A 23,020-nucleotide genomic window follows, 5' to 3' on the forward strand; every position below is an offset into this window, starting at 1 on the left:
ACACACACACACGTATATATATGTAAATAAAGACTTGATATGAAGGCTTTGTGTGTTGATTTTCATGAATAATGTATCATGATTCATTCTATCGCTGCAGTAATTTCGGCGCTGAAGGGTCAGTGAAGAGGAAAACGTTCAGACTGACCTCCGTGTCCAACGTGGAAGAGAATGGTGCTGGGGGAGAAGCTGAAGCTGGAGATGTTGGCTCCCAGCTTGAGCCACTACAGAGGAGAGGACAAACAGATGAGTGTTTTCATCTCACACAGCCACAAACAAAACAGCACAATGAAACACAATGACGAGGATCCACAGCAACAAGAACCTCTAAACAAGCTCTCTAAATCCCACAGCACAGCTTTTGTGGTCTCAGATGAAAGGCAGCGCTCGAGCCTCATTGACAGTGTGTGAAGCTGCTGAAGAGCTTCTCTTGCAAAAACAAACTACAACACTCACTTAAAAAGAAGTGGTTGCTGTCCTGGGTTTTTTTTTTTTTGCTGCCCATCAAAATGAAAAAAAAAAAAAAAAAAAAAAAAACACACAAAAAACAAGGTTTTACCAGAATGAGCAGCAGCAGGAAGGGAGACAGGACGAGTGCAGTGAAAGCATTGGAAACCACAGTGGGAGGTTTCTTCTCTGGTTCCCTGAATAAGTGCTGCGGACGTACGAGGACAGACATAGTTACAACCTGTCCTCACACACAGACACACGGGGGTCAGTCAGGCGTGGGCAGGCCTTACCTGGATCTCCTGTTTCGGCACATACAGGGTCTTTGACTGAATGGTGGGCGGGGCCTCCTCATCCACAAACTTCAGGACAACATCCGCCTTTCAACACAAAGCACACGTCTTGTTAGAGAGGAACTGTCACTCAGTACCACTGACACCGTGTCTGCAGACACTCACCACGTTCCACAAAATGGGATTCTCCAACGTGGCGTCACCAACAATCAGGTAGAGGGAATAGGAGCCAGAGATGGAGTCAAATTCGGACTTCCTCTCCGCTGTGTCCAGCTCAAACTTGTAGAGGTTCTTACTGTCTGGTTCAGCCACAAACACGACCTCCTGACCAGTTTTCTGATTGTGCAGCCGGACAAAAGTCTGGAAAAGAAAAAAAAAAAAAATTACAGACACACACACACACGCGCACACACACGCGCACACACACATATTTGGACAGTGACAAGATCTGACATGTTTGCTTCTGTGCACCACCACAACGGAGCTGAAATCAAACAGCTTTAAGAAGACCTGGGACGCTGACCAACGGGGAACCACGGGTTCTCGATGGTCATTTATAGTGTATACGGAGGACAGCTTTTGGAGAAAATTGGCTTACAGTTACGCTACATTTAAGTACTGACATTTATTAAAGGTTTAATCTGTTTTCAGTTGTGTTCAATTTTGTAAAATGAATTTTTGTCACCCACAAGCTTTTCTGAAGCTGCTTAACAACTAAAATATTCCATGTAAAGAAATTACCAATAACTGTTTGCACTGTGACAGTCTTCTTCAACTGCTTTTCTAGGTTCGGGTCGCAGGGGCAACAGCTCCAGCAGAAGATCCCAGACTTCCCTTTCCAGTGCCACATTGACCACCTCTGACTGGGGGATCCAGAGGCGTTCCCAGGCCAGTGTGGAGATATAATCTCTCCACCTAGTCCTGGGTCTTCCACAGGGTCTCCTCCCAGATGGACGTGCATGGAACACCTCCCTTGGGAGGAGCCCAGGGGGCATCTTTACCAGATGCCCAAACCACCTCAGCTGGCTCCTTTCAATGAAAAGGAGCAGCGACTCTACTCCAAGCTCCACACAGATGACTGAACCTCTCACCCTACCTCTAAGGCCAGGTTCACGTGGCAGGATAATTAAGCCTATATCGGACCCAATCCTCTCCTTCCGACAATCTTAAGGACGCCCCGACAATCGTGATGACGCTAAAGATAATCTTATCAGATATTCTTGCCATGTGTGGTGTGTTAAGAGGGCTCTGATCTGGTTGGAAGGACATCAGGGGTGCTCTGATCGCAAATTGGGGATATTCAACATGTTGGATTGTCTTGGCCCGATATCGCAGCGTGTTGTGTCCTCCGATCACAAATGAGCCTGCTGAATATGACGTGCAGCCAATCAGAAAGCGAGGTGACGGACATACGGAGCAGAAAATAAAATCAAAAGAGCTGTTCTGACTTACCAAAAAGTCCAGTGGTCGTGCTGTCTCCACTCCTTTAAAGAACGCCTGTTCTTTTTCTTTTTGTATTGTTTTTTCTCCTCCGTTTTAAATAGTCCACAAAGTATCTCCGTTTGTTTGCTCTGAAGTCACGTTTAATCTCAAGAGATTTTGCAAGATTTCCTGTCTGAGCTGGGAATGTTCGTGTGTGAAATCTGTCCGTGTGTGGTCCTTACCGTGTGGCTGAACACCACACAATGTACCACCAAACCTGTTAGATCTATGATTTTTTTATCTTCACGTGTGTGGTCTCAGGTTTTGGAAACCTACAGAATTTTAAAATCTTGTCATGTGTACCAGGCTTAAGGGAGACAGCAGACACCCTCCTGAGGAAGCCCATTTCGGCCACTTGTACCCGCGATCTAGTCCTTTCGGTCATGATACAACCCTCGTGACCATAGGTGAGAGTAGGAACGAAGATTGACCAGTAGATCAAGAGCTTCGCCTTTTGGGTCAGCTCCCTTTTCGTCACAACAGTACAGAAGAGTGAATGCAATTCCACCTGCTGCACCAATTTTCCAGTCAATCTCACACTCCATCGTGTCCTCACTCGTAAACCAGGCTTGAACTCCTTCACTTGGGCAAGGCCGTATTCCCTACCCGGAGTAGGCAATCCATTGGTTTCCTGCTGAGAACCATGACCTCAGATTTAGAGGTGCTGATCCTCATCCCAGCCGCTTCACGCACGGCTGCAAATCGATCCAGTGAGTATTGGAGGTCACCGGCCGATGAAGCCAACAGGACCACATCATCTGCAAAAAGCAGTGATGAGACCCTGAGCCCACCAAACTGGAAACCCTCCTCCCCCTGACTACACCTCGATATCCTGTCCATGAATATCACAAGCAGGGTTGCCGCCCCTTGAGGCACCTAAGACCTTCAGGCCACAGCTCCCCACTGTAGCTTTAGCAATAGAACTTTTGAACATTGCCCATTCTGGTTCAATGCCCCTAACCTCCACAGGGATGCTAGAGAAGCTCTGCTGGAGGTGTGAGTTGAAGATCTGTCAGATAGTGGGCTCCTCCAGACGTTTCCAGTTCACCCGCAATATCCGTTTTGGCTTACCAGGTCTGTCCAAAGTGCTCCCCCACCCTCTGATCCAACTCACCACCAGATGGTGATCAGTTGACAGCTCTGCCCCTCTCTTCACCCAAGTGTACAGAACATGCGGCCTCAAATCAGATGATACAATCACAAAATCGATCATTGATTTTCGGCCTAGGATGCTCTGGTACCATGTACACTTATGAGCATCCTTATGTTCGAACATGGTGTTCGTTATGGACAGTCCATGACTAGCACGGAAGTCCAATAATAAACAACTGTGACAGCGTTCACATTAAATCAAATTTCTTGTTTGTTTTTAGGCTTATGTGAGACAATTCTGCCGTTTTGTCTGGAATGTGAACATGTTAAATCTGGGTTTGTGGTCACATGCACACAGAAATATCCAGATTTGAATATGCTGTCTGAGATGTTCGAGGACAGACTGATGAATTCTGTCAAGTCTGCAGCAACCTCTCAGGCTTTTATTTTGAAATTCAAGCTTTATTGTGAAAGTGTATAGCGTATAATCACCTTGCTGTTTTCATCACTTCAATCCTCAGAACCAGAATTGCCTTTATTGTCATTGTAATTTGTATTGCAATGAGATGTGAGTGCAACTCCAAAAAGGTGCTTTCCGTGGTGCGAGTAATTTTAGCCAAATAAAAGACAGTGAAATTTAATGGTAAATTATTCAGAGTATATGTACAATTAAATAAACATAAGATAAAATAAAATAAAATGTGAACCAAGTAAAATGTAAAACGAGAATTATATACAACTGTGGAATCATATTGCACATGGTTTACAGATGTTTCTGTGTAGGCTCTCAGCTGTCCAGGTGGTTTCCATAGTAGAGAAGCTTGAATCTTCAACTGGATGGGGTTGCTTGACGCAAGGACGTTTCGCTTCAAATCGCAGAAGCTTCCTCAGCTAAAATTCTTGCTCTGGTAGTCTGACTTCTGTCTTGACTCTTGTAGAGAAGAATAATTTATTCTTCTTGAGACCAGAAGATCCTCAGTTCAAATCCCAACCTTGTATGGCAGCACCCTCACATCGGGGTGAATGTGAGGCATTATTATAAAGCGCTTTGAGCGTCTGATGCAGACGGAAAAGCGTTACATAAATATAATTTAGTTCTGGGCGTGTAAGAATACAGTGAAGTGTGCTGATAATTAGATTCCATTTAAAAATATAACAATGTTAAAATATCCTCAGCTGTGTGAGCACTGTGTTCTTTATAATTTGCAGTTAAGATCCTATTGTTTTGTGTACAATTTCTCCATGGTAAATAAATGGTAAATGGACTGCATTCATTTAGCGCCTTTCCATCTGTATCAGCTGCTCAAAGCGCTTTACAATTATGCCTCACATTCACACAAACACGCCGATGTCAGAAACGATGTCAGGGTGTTGCCATGCAAGATGCTCACTACACACCAGGAGCAACTTGGGAATTAAGGACCTTGTCCAAGGGCCCTTAGTGATTTTCCAGACAGGCTGGGGTTTGAACAAGCATCCTCTGGTCTGAAGCCCAACGCTTAACCACTCAATCATCACCTCCCCAATGTTCAATAAAGCCCCTCTATCAATCAAAATCAATATTTACGTTTTCACAGCATCGGCAGGAGGCCTTGCATGGGTATGTACATGAGCTTTTGACAAGAGTGGAAGTTGTGCAAATTGAGTAATATTTGTAGATCCTCCTCTGTGCATTTGTAGGTATTAACGAGACAAATTTAACTCCATAGGAAGTTAGCTCTGAGTTAGTGAAAGTTAGCGTGCATGCTCATGTCTGCAATGTTTCTTGGTAGCTTTTGCATAATATGAGAAACATGATATAAACACATAAATGAAGTGATTTTAGAGAGACCTGCCACTGATTTCATGGTGCCGCTCTACTGACTGGCTGTCAACCTGTCACTCAAAAACAAAACGGAACAGACTGAAGCAAAATGTGACATTTTTTAACCTCTTAAAATAGGCAAAGGTTAACAGTCTTTGAACGTGGTCAAGGTCTGTGTCCCAAGAATGTTGACGTGACGATATTAGACCGTGAACTCGCTGTTCAATGGCTGGATTGAGCAGCTAACAAGTGCACCTCGTGAACTGGCCAGTCAACATGTGCATAAGTAAACAAACAGTGATCGGACACTTACCAAGACAAACACCGTGATAAGAACAGAAACACCGTTACTACCTGACATTATCCACACACCTGGTGGGGAGTCAGCTCCACTCCAGTGTTGACATCGACCAGCTGAAAGGACATGGCGAAGTTCTGGTGGCTGTCTGCTGTGAAGGCGCTCTTGGCTTTGGATGGATACTCCACCCTGATATAGTCAGAGACGTTACAGACGGGCCGTCACACTTCAATGGATCAGCCAAAACGTTGAGGTTTTTACTCACCTGGTGGTCTTTGTGCCGATGCTCTGGTCCTTATCCACCACCGAGAGGTCCATGTTATTCACCGACACCTCGGTGGAAACCTTCACTTTAAGCTGAACAGGGTGCAGGAGAACAACAAACATCAGGTTGGGCACCAGACTCAATTCACAAGTCACAAAGTCAATCACACAAACCTAAAACCTCTACAGCTGCTCACTGGCTTCTGCTGACTAACCCTGATCATACGCCACACATCAGAACAATCTTTGTGTTTTTACACTCGTTTGTTTTTTTCTTGAACCTGACATTGGTGTGCATCCTCACCATCATCAGCTGGGACGTTCAGAGGAAGCAACCAACAGCATCTCTATATCAAAGCTGTTTTAATAAATGAAGTGTATAATAATAAAAAATAAATGAAGTGTATAATAAAAAAAAGCACGGGTGGAACAAGTGAGACGTGTACACTCATCTTACACAGCAGCCTGGAGTGAATGTTCTGTGGGTATTGGACTCCATCAGGGGCTGCCTGTTGTCACCAATCCTGCTTGTGATGTTCATGGACGGGACTGCAAGGCACAGTCGGGAACTGAAGGGTGTCCAGGTTGGTGACCCCAGAATTACATGTCAGCTTTTTGAAGACGATGTGGGTCTCTTGCCTTCAGACAGTTCACTCTGATCTGCACTGGGCACTGTGTTGGTTTGAGGCCACGGGTGAAGTGACTTGGGATGATATATCAGCATCTACAAATTTGAGATGCTGATCCTATCAGAAAAGGCTGGATTATCCCCCCTGGGTCAGGGGAGTTCAAGTATCTTGAGGTCTTGCTCAAGAGTGCAGATCAGGTGGAGTATGAGAATCGAGGCTGTATCTGAGTTCAGTGGATGGTGTATAGTCACTGTAAAAACAGCTAAGTCAGAAGGTGCGTCTCACTTTATGCTCTTGTCGTCACATATGGCCAGGAACCTTGAGTAATGACCAAAACAAAACAAGAAGAGAGAGATGGCACATACAAACGGCAGAAATGAGGTTCATCTGTCATGTATCTGGGTTACACTCTGGGACAGGATGAGAAGTTTGAGTGTCCAGTGTGTGCTTCGAGCATCTGCTGAGGATGCCACTTGTCTCTCTCAGGAGGTCTGTCAGGCATATCCAACTGGGAGGAGGCCCCAGGAAGACCCAGGACACCCTGGAGGAGTTATACTGCCCAGCTTGCTTGGAAACACCTCAGGATTACTCAAAGAGTTTGACAATCCAACCATGAGGAGCAGCAAGCAGCCACAGCCTGGCATTTGGGGGACCAACTCCAGATGTAGAGACGCTGACGTGGTCAGTATCAGAGAAAGAAGCAGACCTTAAACAAGCATGTTTGTGAATGTGGGTGGAAAACAGAGTGCCCGGGGAAACCACACACACAGGAGAACATGCAAACTCCACACAGAAAGGAAGGACCAGGCGGGAAGTGATCCCAGGACCTTCTTGCTGTGAGGCAACAGTGCTAACCACTGAGGACGTCAGACTGAGGGCCCTAACAGCACCTGTCCAGTGCAGAGCACGGGTTTACCTCAACGTGATTAGCAACTAGCCGACTATCTCCGGTCACTGCAACAGTGAACTGGTAATACCCGCTGGCTGGCTGCTTAGACATGAAGTCCAGCTCAAAGACACCACTGAAAAACAAACAGCAAAATAAACAACAAGGCAGGTTTTCAAACCAGACACCTGTTAAAGAAATCTAATGCACTTATGAATTCACAACACCCCAGAGTCTTTAGTTTATTGACTTATGATTCTGGTTAGATTTCTATGCAAAGTGTGAAAGTCTGAGGGTTGAGTCATGTGACCACATACTGAACAGTCAGTGCACTGACACATACTCGTTCAGGCTGAACGGCGCTTGGCTGAGTACAGTGCTCTTTGAGGCCACAGCGTATGCAGATTCTACCAGCACGTTGGCCAAGGTCAGGGGTTGAGACATGACATCAGTAACCAGGAGCTGTCAATCAGATGTACACAGTCGCTAGAGTGACATGAAAAATGGGGAATTACACGGCGGATGAGTGGAGATCCTGCCACTGACAGACCTGCAGCATGGGCTGGCTGTGAGACACTGTGGCTGGACCCTGAGCACTGATCACGACTGGCACGTGGAAGCGGTTGTTGGAGAGAGCGGCGGCCGCACAAGCCACACTGAAGGCCTCAGCCAGAGAATCCCAGGATTTCTTGCTGAAGATGGAGTTGACAAGCTGGATGACTTGGTCCTATGGACAGAAAACATCTTTCATCACCTCCAGGGACACAGACGTGCACAGAGATGCTTCATGTGAAGAAGTGCTGCTGTAAGCAATACCTCCTTCAGAGGTGGTGCAATCTCCACGTGATCTGAAAGCGAATAAGCAGCAGCCACAAACGAGGCAGTTGCCTCAAGCCCCTCCTCAAACTGGAGGTACATGCCACCAAGGTCATCCAAACGCGCTGTCAGATCCTGAGAGGAAGAAACAAAAAATTAAAGCACAATTTGGTTCAAAACCACAAACAGAACAGAGGTGGGAGTAAGTCACCATGAGGTCACTCAAGTCATGAATCAGCAACTCCCAATTCAAGTCATAATGACCACCAAGTGTTTGACAGCTGACTTGAGACTTGCAGATTGGTGACTTGAGAATGACTTGGCTGTGACACTCCCACCTCTGGAACACAATGACAGTCCAGTGTGCCTTATGGGCAGCGACATAGTGCCACCTGCTGAACGTTTAGGAGCATACCTCGATCTCCTCCAGTATCCCTCCGAGTTCTGCCTGCTGGGAGAGACGAGCAGCTGTCTGCAAAGCTAAAGTGATGCTGCCCAGAGAAGAGAAGCAACTGATTAAAGCAAGCCTGGAGTCTGAGAACCCCAGAGTGCTTAGCACAACTGATTCTTACGCCATCACGTTGTCTTCCTTGTTGATGCGACCTGTCAGAGCGGCGATGACTTCCTGAGATGCCAGAGGAAGTCCCAGAGAACTCAGCGCACTAACAGCCCGATGAATCTGAGTCATAGTCGAGTCATCGCTCACCGCTGCCAGGAGGATGTCGCGGGTTTCATTGGACACGGGGATCTGCGGAACCAGCAAAATCCAATAAACCAGTTGCCCGAAACTGGCTCCACGCAGAGGGCACACAGGGTGCAGGTTTCCACTGCATGTAGACTCAAGCACGTGAGAAACTTTGCCCTTTAAAAAAATACGTCACGTGATTTAGGTGCCAGAACCAGAGTCTTTAGTTTGTAATGGTTTATCCTGGGTAAAGAGAGCTCGAGTTCCTCCAAAAGCTGTAGAAATTTAAGTTATGTTTATTAATAATCACAGGTCTTTTCCTGCAGTTTATGATATAGTCATGTTATATTTTGTCAGGCTTTTGTCATGGAGCAGTGTTTTCTAATCCTGGTCTATGGAGAAGTTTCCTGTTGTTCAAGTTAAGAGGAGTGTGTGATTTAAAAGTTTTTCTTTCTTCTGTGGTGAAAATTGTTTTAAATCTGTTTTATGCTCCACAGGGACATGTGGACACAGGTGCCAACCTTTAGTGATGCCACACCTTAATGAAGGAACACAGACGCACATGCAATATTTCTGAGAATAAGCTGTGGTCATATATTCTTTGGCTGACTTGGACCGGCCCGCACATACCGGGAAATTAAAGAATAAAATATTTACTATTCTATCAAGTTAATGTTACAGGTGACCTTCATCCACCTCCCAAGCCGTTTGTGGCTGTGTGTGTGTGTCCTCCGGAGAATAGCAGAGCCTGGCATGAATGATCGCCCCACAGCCTGGAAGTGCGCCATCGCGTAATGCATGCCACATAGCCTGGCATGGCGCGTTCGCGTGATCCATGAGGAACTATCCACAGGGACAGCAATGGACATGGTTTGGTTTTGTTCCCGCTTTCGGTCCCGTGATTGTGAGTGTTTCATTTTCACACTCTTGCGCTCTTGATGCGCAGGCTTTTGTTGATGGGAAAGGTGCAGGATCATTCGTCCACCTTTATCTGACGATTTGTGACTTTTTCACCTTCATTCAGCTGTCAACATGTGCCATGTGACCAGGCCTTTATGACTGAACTACAACCGCATTGCTTTTATTTTGAAGCCTTTTTTTTCGGAATTGATTAATCTAATCAATGTCTCTTGCGTCTCAAAAATGTCTGCTCAAGCCAAAAAGAGAGAGGTGGATGCTGAATGCAGAATCTTGATGAAGTTTAATGAATCCAGGTGCAGGTCGTCTCTCACTGATGATCATCTCTCTGCTTGACATCTCCACCTCAGACATTCAGCCTGACTTTGACACACTTGTTAAAGATTAACAGAGACTAGATTTCTCTCACTGAACAAGAAAAAACAGAAAAACACTAAAATGTGAAAAGTGGTGGAAAATACATATGTAGTCATGTAAAACTAGTGTAGTGGGACACTTTTCTCCTTTTTTCTGCACAGTTCAGTGACAGTAATATTGTGACTCATCTTTAATATCTGTTTTACAATGACAGTTGATGTGATGTATTCAGAAAGATCAGAACCTCCTTGTTCCAATAGTAAGTTTCAGTTTCAACAGTATATTAAATTCTAAATGCTTTTGGGGTCAATGTGACTGAAAATGATCACAAATGTAATGAGTCAGAAATGTTTCACATTTTATTCACTATTGTCTTGGAAAATTTGATTGAATAAATTACATTTTTTTTTTACTGCTTTTTTCATTGCCTAATCAGAACATCAAAACAATGCTATTTACTGCTATTTATGTAGGAATAAAATTATTATTGTGCAGACAGGCAGTGGGCCACAAAATGAATATCTCTCTAGATTTTTGATTCCATGACCGCCGTCTGGGGTGGGTGTGAAATGTTGGTAAATGGAAGCCAATAGTACCACAAACAACATACTGTTTTTCACAAGTGTAAATTTTGAGCACTAGTGAGAACCACTGTCCAAAAATATCATACATCAAGTATATGTTATTTTTAAAAACACACTGAAACTCAAATGTAACACCATAGAAAGCATGCATTTGACTTTAAAATGATACTTTCACAAATATTTATTGATTTTTCGTGAACAAAAGATTTTAAAAAGGGGTATTTACAACTTACAAAAGTAACATGCTGTTGATGCACTATGTTATAAATTCAAGTGTCTGTCTATTAAAAACTTAACAGTTTATACACTGAAGTATTCCTACATAAGACACTCTCAAAACCTAAAGATTACATTATTAGTTATCTTTTTATGGTAAAACATGCTATTTAGGGTAAATTAAGGCACTAGGAAGCCTGTTTATTTGGGGCTTTTCAATAAACAATCAAGTTAGTCAGGCGCCCTGACTTAGATACTGAAGATGCCATGTGAAATGGAATTTACTATTTATTCATGGATGATTAAAACAGCATTTGTTTAACACCTAACAACAACTGATTGTTTATTGGGGGACCCTAGTGGAAAGGGGTCCTTAATGCCCCTTTACCTTATTTGTCTAAGAGCATATTGATGTACCATAATTTGGGGTGAATTTTCTGCGGAAAATCAATTATTTCATGTATATTCTTTACCAAATTGTGTTTTTAAGAATATTAATAGGAATATTCTGAAAAACAATTTTAAAAACATGATTTGGTAAAAGAAGACACATAAAGGACTAATTTTGCCATAGTGTCCAAAGTCACCCCACTGTCCAAAGTTCCCCCAACATATGGCAAGCGAAGTTAACAAGTATTTTTGTGATACCATGAAATCATTTTCTGTTCATGCAACTAACATGTATCTCCTGTGTGTTCCCCTCTACCCTTACAGGTATGTGTGTCAGAGTAGGGCAGGAGAGACATTTATCAAGACACAAGTAGCTAGAAGGACTATCTGTTCATGTTTACAACCATTTCCTCATTTAAATGCCATTAGCCATATTGTGATGCAGTGACATTTGGAAGAAGTAATTTAAAATGCATAACATGATCTTCAACTATCTATTGTTCCTATTATTTAGGCAAAGGCAGGGTATCAAAATTACCAGTATTTCTGAAGGTGGTTAATGAAGTGAATAACAGAAATATCTTTGGTGAACAGTATTGTACAGATAGTACATGTATAATCAATACATTTTACAGCAATCTGCTGTTGGAGTACATCGTAAATACAGTGTAGTTCAAACAAATTGAGGAACAATATCTGATATAAAAGTGATTACCCATCTTAACAGCTTTTTTTTTATTGTTTTACTATCAAAATCCACATCTTCCTAAACTCAGTGGCAGACTAATCATTACTATGATGCATGCAGAAGACTTGTGCAAATATCAAAATTTGTTTCAATTTCAGATCACAATTTAATATCATTAAAGCAGTTTAGTCATTTTTATTTATCGCTCTTCTGCTACCTTAGTTTAAAGGTGTCATGCACAAACTTAACTAATTGAGCATTTCTTAGTTACAAATTGTAGAGATTCAGGTTTTATAAGTAATAACTGCTAGAGGTTCTGTCTGAAATGGCATGATTATTTTTGCCTGTGAAAAGACACTGGACATTTCCTGTAATTTTTTTTCAACAGAATCATGCAAAAATCGTACCCACCCTTTTTGTAGGTCATGCAATAACGTAATACTGTATTCCACACAGCCCACTGCCTAAGACTTGACTTTAGACTTTTGGTCGGGCCCTCCACAGTGTTTTCTGTTTCTCATTTGGCCCTTTGCAAAAAATAATTGCCCACCCCTGTTTTGAAAAATAATTATGAGATTCCTTATTATCAGTAATTATGAGATTCTTTTATTATCAGTAATATCAAATATATCAAGAAATAAAACTAGTCTAACGGTACAGATACGGTAAGTTTTGAAATGATAAATATCCACCGCTTGAACCTGGACTAGTAAAAATATCCAAGTACAACAATCACATGGTTCAAACATGATAAAATTCTCAAATTATTTAAAACACACACAGAAATTTAACATTAAAACTCAAACACAAAGTAGTACATAATCCTTTAATCATCGTCTCATAATCAGCACACAATTACATTCATTTCAAACTTGGATGAAAAACTTCATGGAATCAAAGATTTTCACACCGTTTAACATACGCGACTGTATAATTAGCAAGTGTAAAACCTTAAGCAATTGTGGCGTGCAAACATCCGCCAGTTCAGAAAACAGAAAAAAAAATAAACACTTTAAGTTATGGGGGGGGGGGGGGGGGTGAGTTGTGTGTGATTTGAACAGTCCGAGTGCTGCGGATAAGCAGAGATAACTTTTGATAACTGGATATTTCACATTATCTGGAATTGTGCCCGGTATGTTTCCTCTACGGGTCGGATAGCTCTTAATCCCATATTTTTGATGCCTTCAGTCTCTGAGAACTTTTAAGTCACCCTGTTAGCACTGGAGTGTGACTTTGCTACTGCTGCAATTATAAACTAGATCTGACATGACTCACGAATTTCATCCCGGCACAAACATGAATAACTATGTAATAATGTTCAAGTTGTCATAACTGTGCAACATACGGTGAAGTCGTACAGTGTTGAAAATTGTAATGTCAGCACGGATATTCAATAAACTGGGGAAATTGATTTTTAAAAATCACTAAATTAGCTCTTAAATTATCATATCAGCTCACATTAATCCAGACAAGAGCTGTTTTACTCGCACTCGATCTGGAATTTCTGTTAGTGTGTACAAATTTATTAATTTTGTTGGTATTACTATTAAGTCTCCTGTGTTTAAACATTAAGTCAATTAATTTAGAGTCAAACCACAACAAATATGGAAGAGGAAGTTTCAACCTGACCCAGCCCATGAGCAAACAAACTGGCAACAGTGGTCAGAAAAACTCCCTCACGCATTCTTCGATGATAGGAAGAAACCTCAAGCAGCCTCAGTGAGATCAACTTCTAATCACCTTAACGGACCTTGCACACTTTATCTTCTCTCACATAAGAAGTAGCACACATTTACTTAGAAATAAATAAAAGCATGCAACGTGATAGTTTCTGCAATCAAACACAGAACTTTTGCAGGGTTCTGTGTTTCAGTAAGAAACACAGAACCCTGAGTTTCTTATACACATTTTTTTCCAATTAATCGTAATTCAAATTTTTGAAATCACATCGTTTCAACAATTTACAACACTACACAACCAGCAGGAAGTTGTTTAAAATTTTGGGACCTGATTGACTATAGCTTAATACAAATTATGTTTAAAGTAAAAAAATAACCTTTTACCAAAACATGTCCAGGACCTCCAATCATAATTTGTGAGGAACATTATTATTTCAAAAACCAAAGATTCAAACTACAGTAAAAAGTCATTGTGTTTCTGTTAAAAGTGTTAATATTTGGAATTTGTGAACGGATAACAAAGTCGCTCGGTAACTTGGTTGGCTTCAAAAGGATCTTCAAAAATCATTTAATTATTGTTACAGCATGATGAATTAGGTTTATTGATTTTGTTTTGTTTTTTTGGGGTTTGCGCATGGTGTTCTGAAATCTTAGTTTAGTGATTAGTTTAAATTTTGTTTCAGTTATCATGGGTGTGTATATATGTATACACATATATTATTCTTTGGTTAAAGGGGTGGGCGTTTATAAGCTTCTGCCCACACCCTTTCAGTCACATGGGCGCTTTGTCGGATTGTTTTCTTTGTTTCCGCTGTGAGATTAATTTGTCATTTTTGTCTGTGTGCTGAATAAATTCATTCATTCATACATAAAAAAGGATGCAGGAAACATTATTCAGACAGACTGGACCGATACACACACATTTTGTGACATGTTGACTGACTGCCAACTTCATTTTCAGGTGGCAGAAGGTTTCAGAAGACAAGCAAACAAATTTTAAATTGAATTTCTTAAGTTGTAGTAATGGATCAGTGTAGGTTTGAGCATCGGAATAATAAATGTGGATCGGCGCGTCGCTAACTGTGAATTTGGGGTTGCCTTTGTAACCTCTCTGTAGCACAGTGAGCTATACAGAAACTGAGTCTTGTGAAGAGCAGGCAAAGTCTTGGACAGTGTGTTCAGTGTGTTCATACCTCACATCCTGAAATGGCTTGACTGGTCTCAGCAGCAAAGAACAGAGAGTCAACATTGGTGGGATCATAATGGGATTTCAGGAACTGGCAAATTTCCTACAACCACACAAAGATTTCTTTAAAACACAGAAAACACACATCATTCCACACAGTAGATGATAAACTGATCAATCACTTTCACACAAGATTCAAAGCGCTTCACAACACAAATTTGAACAAAAAAAAAAAAAGAATAAAACAGCTCACAAATCAAAAGAAACAGCCACAGGCAAGAATGAGACAAATCAACACCAATCACATAAAATCACCCGAGCTGCACTGCCACCATGTAGACCCGAGTTTGATTCTCCTGAATCAAATCCAGAAATATTATTGTAATGTCGCCAATGAAAAATATCCTTTAAATTAATAATTTCAGCGTTTCAGCTCGGATGGACACCAAAGTGCTGAGGCTGGGATGACCAAAGCTTTGCTCTTGTCCTGTTCTGCTTAAAGTGCCTTAATTGAGAGAGTGGCATCAAGTCAGAACATGGCACCATTTTGGGTCCAACTGCACTGAACTAATGAATGAACCTTTAATCTTTTCAACATTTTTTAACCTCTTAAACCCTACAGTCCCCAAATTTGGAGACTTGCCCTGTTTTGGAACATTTGAACACTCATAACTAACCAATGCTGACACCAACATACACTTATCATACATCAAAATGTCAAGCAAAGTATCCTCTACAAAAGTATCCACTTCAATCACATATCAACTAACCACAGCTGAACCGCCAAGCAATTAAAGACATAAATCAGAATTCATTTTTTTGGGAAAAAAACCTCATTTACTCCTACCAAGTATTATTTATTTTAAATTTTTTGCATCCACAACATCCCCTAGGACCTGTCTTTTAGCTGATCCAAACCTTTGCATTTTTGACGTTGTACAAGCTGAGAAATAAATCATAATGTATGGGTATGTGATTTTGGTGAAATAGGCTCTAGGGCTTAAAATAATTTAACCACATACGGCAACATATCCAGGTACAGGTGCCATCAATATAAAAATAGTTAAGCTATCAAATTTACGGCCTGTGACCTCCAACACTCACTGAATTGGTTCGCAGCCGAGCGTGAAGCGGCTGGGATGAGGACCAGCACCTCTAAATCTGAGGCCATGGTTCTCAGCAGGAAACCAATGGACTGTCTACTCTGGGTAGGGAATGAGGTCTTGCCCCAAGTGAAGGAGTTCAGGTACCTCGGGGTCTTGTTCATGACTGAGGGGATGATGGAGCGCGAGATTGGCCGGAGAATCCGTGCAACAGGGGTGGTGTTGCATTCACTCTACCGTACTATTGTGACGAAAAGGGAGCTGAGCCAAAAGGAGAAGCGCTCGGTCTACTGGTCAATCTTTGTTCCTACTCCACCTATGGTCATGAGGATTGGGTCATAACCGAAAGAACTAGATCGCAGGTACAAGCGACTAGTTCTACTATCCCCCCCCCCCAGTCAAAGTAATTTAAATCATCTCCATATTCACATGAAGATAAATCTGATCACGGATTCCTTGTGTGTGAAACTGTTTTGTTTTGCGCTGCAGGCTCGTTTGAGCCTCAACCACCTTAGAGGCTATCGACCTGACTACATTTTCTAACAGGGTGATTCCACAGGGCACATTCTACTATGATCTCCAACAATCCAAAACAGTGCAAAAAGGGATGAAATGGCTTAATCCGGCTTGCCTCTGAACAGGCTGGATTATAAAGAGGTTGCTGATTTGGTGAAATGTTTTCCTTGTGCTGGTGTCTTGAAGAACCTAATCAAGTTTTTCCCAACAAAACTCTCTCCAGATTGTTGAGTTGGTAGTTTTCCATTGTACCTCACAGACTGTTGTCCATTCCTCAGAGATACATAAATTCCCCTCTTTTTCCCCACTTTTGTTTCACATGACACTCAAGTCCTTTTGATTGACATAGTCCTTTGTAGAGCCTTGAAATTGTCTTATGATCATTATGTGAAGTGTAGGCATCAACAAACACTGATTAAAAGATTATTTTGGAGTTTTTCTTTAGTATCTTTAATATTTTTCCAATGTAGTTTCGAATTTGGAGAAATCTTAAAAAAAAAAAAAATCACTATTGTTTAAACCATAGATCGTTTTCAATGTGTGGAAATTGTTCACTTTCCCTTGATTTAATAAGGTACAATAAGCAGTTAACCCTTGTGAGGTCCATTCTTTAAATCGTGCATCTAACCTACTGGGTGCAAAATCTTTATCATATCCACACCATTTCAATATTCCCACCACATCATTTAAATTATTGCATTGTACTGTCTTATTCCATAATTGAATAGGTAAGGTAATAAATGGATTTTTCAAACAGTCTAATCTGTCCAATCTAATTTTTTCTCCTATTAGCTCTTGAATTTCATATGCATTTGTTGATGCCTCTTCAATTTCTTTCCATTTAGCAAAGTAGTCATAATTACATAAGCACACAAGTGGTTTAAGTTGTGCAGCCACATAATCTTTAAGGGAAGGGAGCGCCACTCCCCCCCTACTCTTAGATAATTGTAAGTTTTTGTATTTGATTCTTGGTCTTTTACCTTGCCAGACTTAACGTGAACTTAGTCTGTCCCACTCCTGGAATTGTTGGTCTGGTATCTCCACAAGAAGGGATTGGAACAAGTAAAGTAGTCTAGGTAGAATATTCATTTGAACTGATTGTACTCTGGATCCAAAACCAAGAAGGGGAATGGTGCTCCACCTCTGAACATCCTCCTTGAGTTTTTTTATTTAATGGTAGGTAGTTAGAGTATAAATTTGTTAAATCTTTGGAGATTTCAACCCGAGATATTTCATTTTAGTAACCCCCCAATTTAGTGGGTATTTTTCAGACATGTTTTTTGTGGGATTATACCTAAAGCACATAACTTGTGTTTTTGATATATTTAACTTGTAGCCAGAGAATGTTCCATAGTCTTCTAATAGTGTAATTAAATGTATAAAAGAAGTCTATGGATCGGATAAATAAAGTAATACATCGTCCGCAAACAATGAAATTTTTTGATTATCCCCTTTCATATCAATACCCTTGATATCCTGGTTCTGGGTGATGTACTGACTTAATGGCTCAATAAAAAGAGCGAATAGCAACGGGCTCAGGGGGCAGCCTTGTCTTGAGCCTCTCTCTAGTTTTATAGATTGAGATACTGCCCCATTCACCTTAATTTTTGCCTTTGGCTCATAGTATAATGCTTGGATTGTTTTTATTATTTTAAATCAAAACCACATCTACCCAAGGTTTCATACAGAAAAGACCAGCTTACACAGTCGAACGCCTTCTCTGCATCTAAACCTACTAGAATTGCAGGTGTATTGTTCATTGTTATGTGATTTACTACATGTAGGGCACGGCGTATGTTGTCCTGTGTCCGGCGTTCCCGAATAAAACCAGTCTGATCTAGACTAATGATCTGTGGGAGAACTATTTCCATTCTTTTGGCTAGAATATGGGTGAAAATTTTGTAGTCCTGATTCAGGACACTTATTGGTCTAAAATTGCTACATTCAAGTTTGTCCTTGCCTTCCTTTGGAATTAATGATATTACCGCTTCACTCCACGAGAGAGGGGTTCTATTTTCTTGCAGGATCCAGTTGAAAGTACGCTCCAAAATTGGAACCAAGGATTCCTTCATTTCCTTGTAAAATTCTGGAGAGAACCCATCTGGTCCGGCCATTTTATTTGATTTAAGGTGTTTTATTGCTGCCTCAATTTCATTTTTTGAAATATGTTTTACAAGATCTTTTCTTTGTTCCATTGTCAACTTTGGTAAATTAATTTGATTAAAAAAGCTCTGCATTTTCACTTGGTCACATGGAGCCTTTGAGTATAATTTTTTATGGTATGTTTCAAAACATTTTTGAATCTGTGGTAGTTTATATTCAGTCTGCTTTGTTTCAGAATTTCTAATTTTGTAAATTGAGTTTTCTGCTTGCTGTTTTTTTTAATTTGTAAGCCAACAGTCTAGTAGCTTTTGCCCCACCCTCATAGTATGTCTGCTTCGTAAACATCATTTTCTTCTGAATATCTTTAGTGTACTGCTCATCTATTTTGTTTTTCTTTTTGACTATTTCTGTTTTATTTTGTGGTCCCCTTTTTGTTTGTAATAATGTTCCAGCTTTGCCAATTCAGATTCCATCATCAATAATTTATGCTGCCTTGAACGTTTTAGATTTGAACTATAGCCTATTATTTTTCCTCTAAGGACAGCTTTACAGGCATCCCAAAGTATTATGGGAGTTATCATTATCATTGCCCTCTATGTACTCTTTGATATCTGCTTTAATTTGAGTCTTTTTTTGGCTCAAAACATAATTGTTTTGGTTTTTTTAATAATGGTTTTTTTTACAATCCATATTTATATCTATGTCTAGAGTTACTGGACTGTGGTCCTATAAATCCATACTGCCTATTGTACAGTCAAACACCCTGTGAAGATCCTTATTAAAAATAAAAAAGTAGTCAATTCTTGAGAAAAACGAATGTGGGTTTGATAAAAATGTATAGTCTTTTGTTGTTGGATTAAGTTGTCTCCACAGATCAACCAGTCCCAGATCATCCAGTGCACCTTTGAATTTTTTATTTATAAGTTTAGGCTGAGTTATTCTTGGGTTAGATGAATCAAGATCCAAACTTAACCTCAGATTAAAATCGCCTGCACATATTAAAATACCTTGAGTTTCAATTATTATTAAATCAAATATTTGCCTAAAAAAAGTTCCATTCAGAATTTGGGGGGGCATAAACATTTAGCAAGGTCATTAGTGAACCATCCATATTTCTCCTTAAAAGGACATATCTGCCATCTTTTTTTTTTTTTCCAAATAGTGTTTCAAATGTAATTTTACTTGATATTAAAATTGACACTCCCCTCCTATGACCCGCAGAATAAGATGATGAATATTGACATTTAAATCCCATTCCAGTGAGTTTGGCATGTTCTGTTTCAGAAAGATGGGTTTCCTGTAGAAATGCTATTTCAGTATTTATCAGTTTTAGTTTACTTAGAATCTTGCTTCTTTTGACTGGACTGAGTAACCCATTCACATTATAACTAACCACTTTCATTATCTGCACATATACGTTTCAATATATATTTGACAACAGGTCATTACGGCAACACCCCAAAAACACACAACAATATGCCCTAGAACAGGCTTGAACAAAAAGGAACAATAATGAACAAAAATAGTTGACCTCCAAAAGTGGGATCACTGACGATCCTGACTGACCCCAGTTGGAAAAGGGGGTTAGAGGGAGAGCCTCGTCCCCTCGTTGGAGGGTGAGGGCCTACAACAGTAAAACTAGCTATTTTACTGTCCACTGTCCTTGTGTCCCGACATATCACCTTAAACTAGCCTTAAGCAGTTTTACTTTTAGTCTGAACTGTCATTCATTCTTGACTCTTATTATTTCAATAGTCCTTCCATTTTAGACAATGAACAACTCACCACCTGCGCTCTTCATGCCCAGTCCTTATCTTTACCTCCGAAACATTTGCAATTTTTCTTGATAGCTAGGAGCCTTCGTGTTATCAGCCCGGGTCTTGGTCTTAACTGTGCTCCAAGTTAGTTGCCGAATTTGATCCAAGATTGATGTCGGGCTTGGACTGGACACCTCCGTAACTGAGCCCTCTCTTGTTCATATCCCGCGTCGCCTCTTCCACAGACCCGTACAGCACAGGTCCGCTCTCGTAGTAGACTCTTAACTTCGCTGGAAACGAAGTTTGAAAGCGTATCTTCTTAAGTTTCAGAACTGCTTTTGCCTCTGCGTATGCCCTCTGCTTCTGCAGAATCTCTGGCGTGTAGTCATGGTCCAGATTCACCGCTCTTCCACTCAGTTGAAAGCCAGGTTTCTGCCAAGCCAATCTCAGGATCTCTTCTTTTACCCTGTAGCTGGAAAACCTGGCTATGACTGATCTCAGAGACGCGTCTGGGGGAGGCCGTGACACTAAAGCGCGATGCGAGCGCTCCACTCTCACATCCACGGATGATGGCACAGACAGATTTTCACGTAGCAGGCATTCCACAAATGCATTCATGTTTCGGTCATTATCTTCGAGACCCTCTTTCACATTGTAGATGCAAATACAGTCCCGTCTTGCGCGGCTCTCCAAATCAACAGTTTTAGCATGGAGTTGTGTGTGGAGTTTGAGCAGCTCCAGCAGCGCGTCCTCTGATGCCTGGATGCGCGCGTCTGCTGCAGCTATCCGCTCCTCCGCCTCTTCTATTCTCTTATTAGCACTTTGAATATCTTTCAGCTGTTGGGAGCTCTTTCCTAAATTCTCTTAATTCCTTCAGAATGATGGTCAAGTTAGCGCTGTCGTTTTCTTCCTCGCCCACAGTTAGCATGGTTTCTCCCTCGATGCTAACCGACTCTTCTTCATCACGATGTCCGAGTTTTTTACCTTTTGCTTTAGGCATTGTGGTTGCCCTTGTTTTAAAATGGAGCTGTCACTTATAAAAGTGGTCAAATCGAGTTTTAACGGGCAATATCTGAACAATTGTCAGGAGCACACGCTTACGCTGCCGCCATGTTGTGAGGCTTGACCGGAAGTCTCGCCATTCATTCCAAATAAGTAAATTAATGTAATTCATTACATTTAGTTTGGTGCGCCCGTGTGAAGGATTTAGAATTTTGCTACATTATTTAATGTTCCAGTTAACGACACAAAGTGGCCCTCTAAATGCAGGAAATAGTGTTTCAAAGGGTTATAAAATTTCAAAATTTTCGTAGGGGATGCCCCTTGACGCTCCTACAATACTCGCACCTGCAACGCTCGTCGTGCGGCTATGCTAAGTTCCCCCCTACGCTGTGAAAAAAAAAAAATCTTGGTGAGAACCCTGTTCCCCACAGAGTGCATAAATCAGAAGCCACCAAAGACTGTTCTGTCTGTGGATAGTGAAGCCATATCTTTTGGATAAAGGTTCAGGAACGCTGACTGCCACACAGGACAACTGCCCAATGTAGCGTCACTGTACGCAGGACAGAAACAGGTGCAGTCCATCATGGTCGCATCTTTTTTTGTTTTTGCCAGCATGTGTCAAGTTAAATATAACTACTTTTTTCCTGCATGATGAGCAATGCAGTGAATGGCGTACTATCTGGACATGTTCAAAGCTGCTGCTGTCAGTCTGGTTGGAGTAAGAATTCTGCACATCTTCCTCCCTGTTCTTTTTGGTCTGACGAAAGTGAAAGTCACACTTCTTTCTGCAGGTGAATATTTTGATGATCTACATTTCAAATCTCTTTAAACAGACCAATAAACACTGAATGCAGTTTTCTATTGGTATTGACCAGTCTTGTCAGAGTCATGTAATGCTTTGGAATAACACTTTTCAATTTCATGGTTTCTTGTAGGAAACAAGGGGTCAAGCCCATCACAGACTTAGATGATGCAACAAGAGAACTGCTTTACAGAACAGGCACATCAGACAACATCACACTCATCATGCAAGTGGATATAAGCCTAGTAACCGTGGAAACCATGGGGAATCCCCCTGGCAGATCTATGGCATTCTGGGGTGTGCCATTAATCATACGAATGCAGTGTGTGCATACAATTAAAATGAAATTGTCATTTCAGCACTAGAAATACATTCGCGAGAGCACAAATTAACCATAATTGGATACTTAATTTAACCAGGAAGGAGTTTCATAAAGTAGGCCATATTTATAACACAAAGTAGATATCAATACCTTCAAAATGGAATCAGTTTGAAGAGTTTTATTTACTGCCCACATGAGCTTTTCTTCTAATAAAACTCAACCACAAAATGATTTTTTTTTTTTTTTTTTTTTTTTAGATTTCAGAGGTTTCTCCCACAATAACTGTTTACCACAGATATGCCAAATGTTACATATTTCATAGCCAGTATAGCTGGCATTAAGGAGCCAAGAGATGGAAAGGCTTCTTTGAGTGTAATGGTATGCTTCAGTGTCTCAAACATGGATACTCGCAATAGTCAATGTAATGTTTTCCATAGTTTGAGCATATATAAACTTTCTGTGTAGGCTCTCAGTTGTCCAGGTGGTTTCCATAGTAGAGAAGCTTGAACCTTCGACTGGACTGGGTTGCTTGACGCGAGGACGTTTCGCTTCAAATCGCAGAAACTTCCTCAGCTAAAATTCTTGCTCTGGTGGTCTGACTTCTGTCTTGACTCTTGCAGAGAAGAATAAACAGGAATCACAAAAGCTGGAGTTTTAAACCTAAGCAGACGCCTCCTACCGAGAGGCAGACTGCTACAGGC

The 23,020-nt window shown here is 41.1% G+C and overlaps 1 protein-coding gene across 1 annotated transcript in view; it reads right to left on the reverse strand.

The window, feature by feature from the left end:
• rpn2 (ribophorin II) overlaps positions 1–23,020 on the reverse strand; it is a 34,936-nt gene that overhangs the window by 6,518 nt on the left and 5,398 nt on the right. The window contains exons 3-15 of the mRNA XM_034167496.1: positions 14,722–14,817; positions 8,584–8,759; positions 8,427–8,502; positions 8,012–8,146; positions 7,746–7,922; positions 7,539–7,657; positions 7,226–7,331; positions 5,682–5,773; positions 5,491–5,605; positions 906–1,100; positions 741–827; positions 560–655; positions 149–224 (exon numbers count right to left, since the gene is read on the reverse strand). Of these exons, the coding sequence (XP_034023387.1) occupies positions 149–224; positions 560–655; positions 741–827; positions 906–1,100; positions 5,491–5,605; positions 5,682–5,773; positions 7,226–7,331; positions 7,539–7,657; positions 7,746–7,922; positions 8,012–8,146; positions 8,427–8,502; positions 8,584–8,759; positions 14,722–14,817 (1,546 nt within the window). The remainder of the gene's footprint in view (positions 1–148; positions 225–559; positions 656–740; positions 828–905; positions 1,101–5,490; positions 5,606–5,681; positions 5,774–7,225; positions 7,332–7,538; positions 7,658–7,745; positions 7,923–8,011; positions 8,147–8,426; positions 8,503–8,583; positions 8,760–14,721; positions 14,818–23,020) is intronic.

The sequence above is a fragment of the Thalassophryne amazonica genome, chromosome 3 (assembly GCF_902500255.1).
Source record: "Thalassophryne amazonica chromosome 3, fThaAma1.1, whole genome shotgun sequence".
NCBI classification, from domain to species: Eukaryota; Metazoa; Chordata; class Actinopteri; order Batrachoidiformes; family Batrachoididae; genus Thalassophryne; species Thalassophryne amazonica.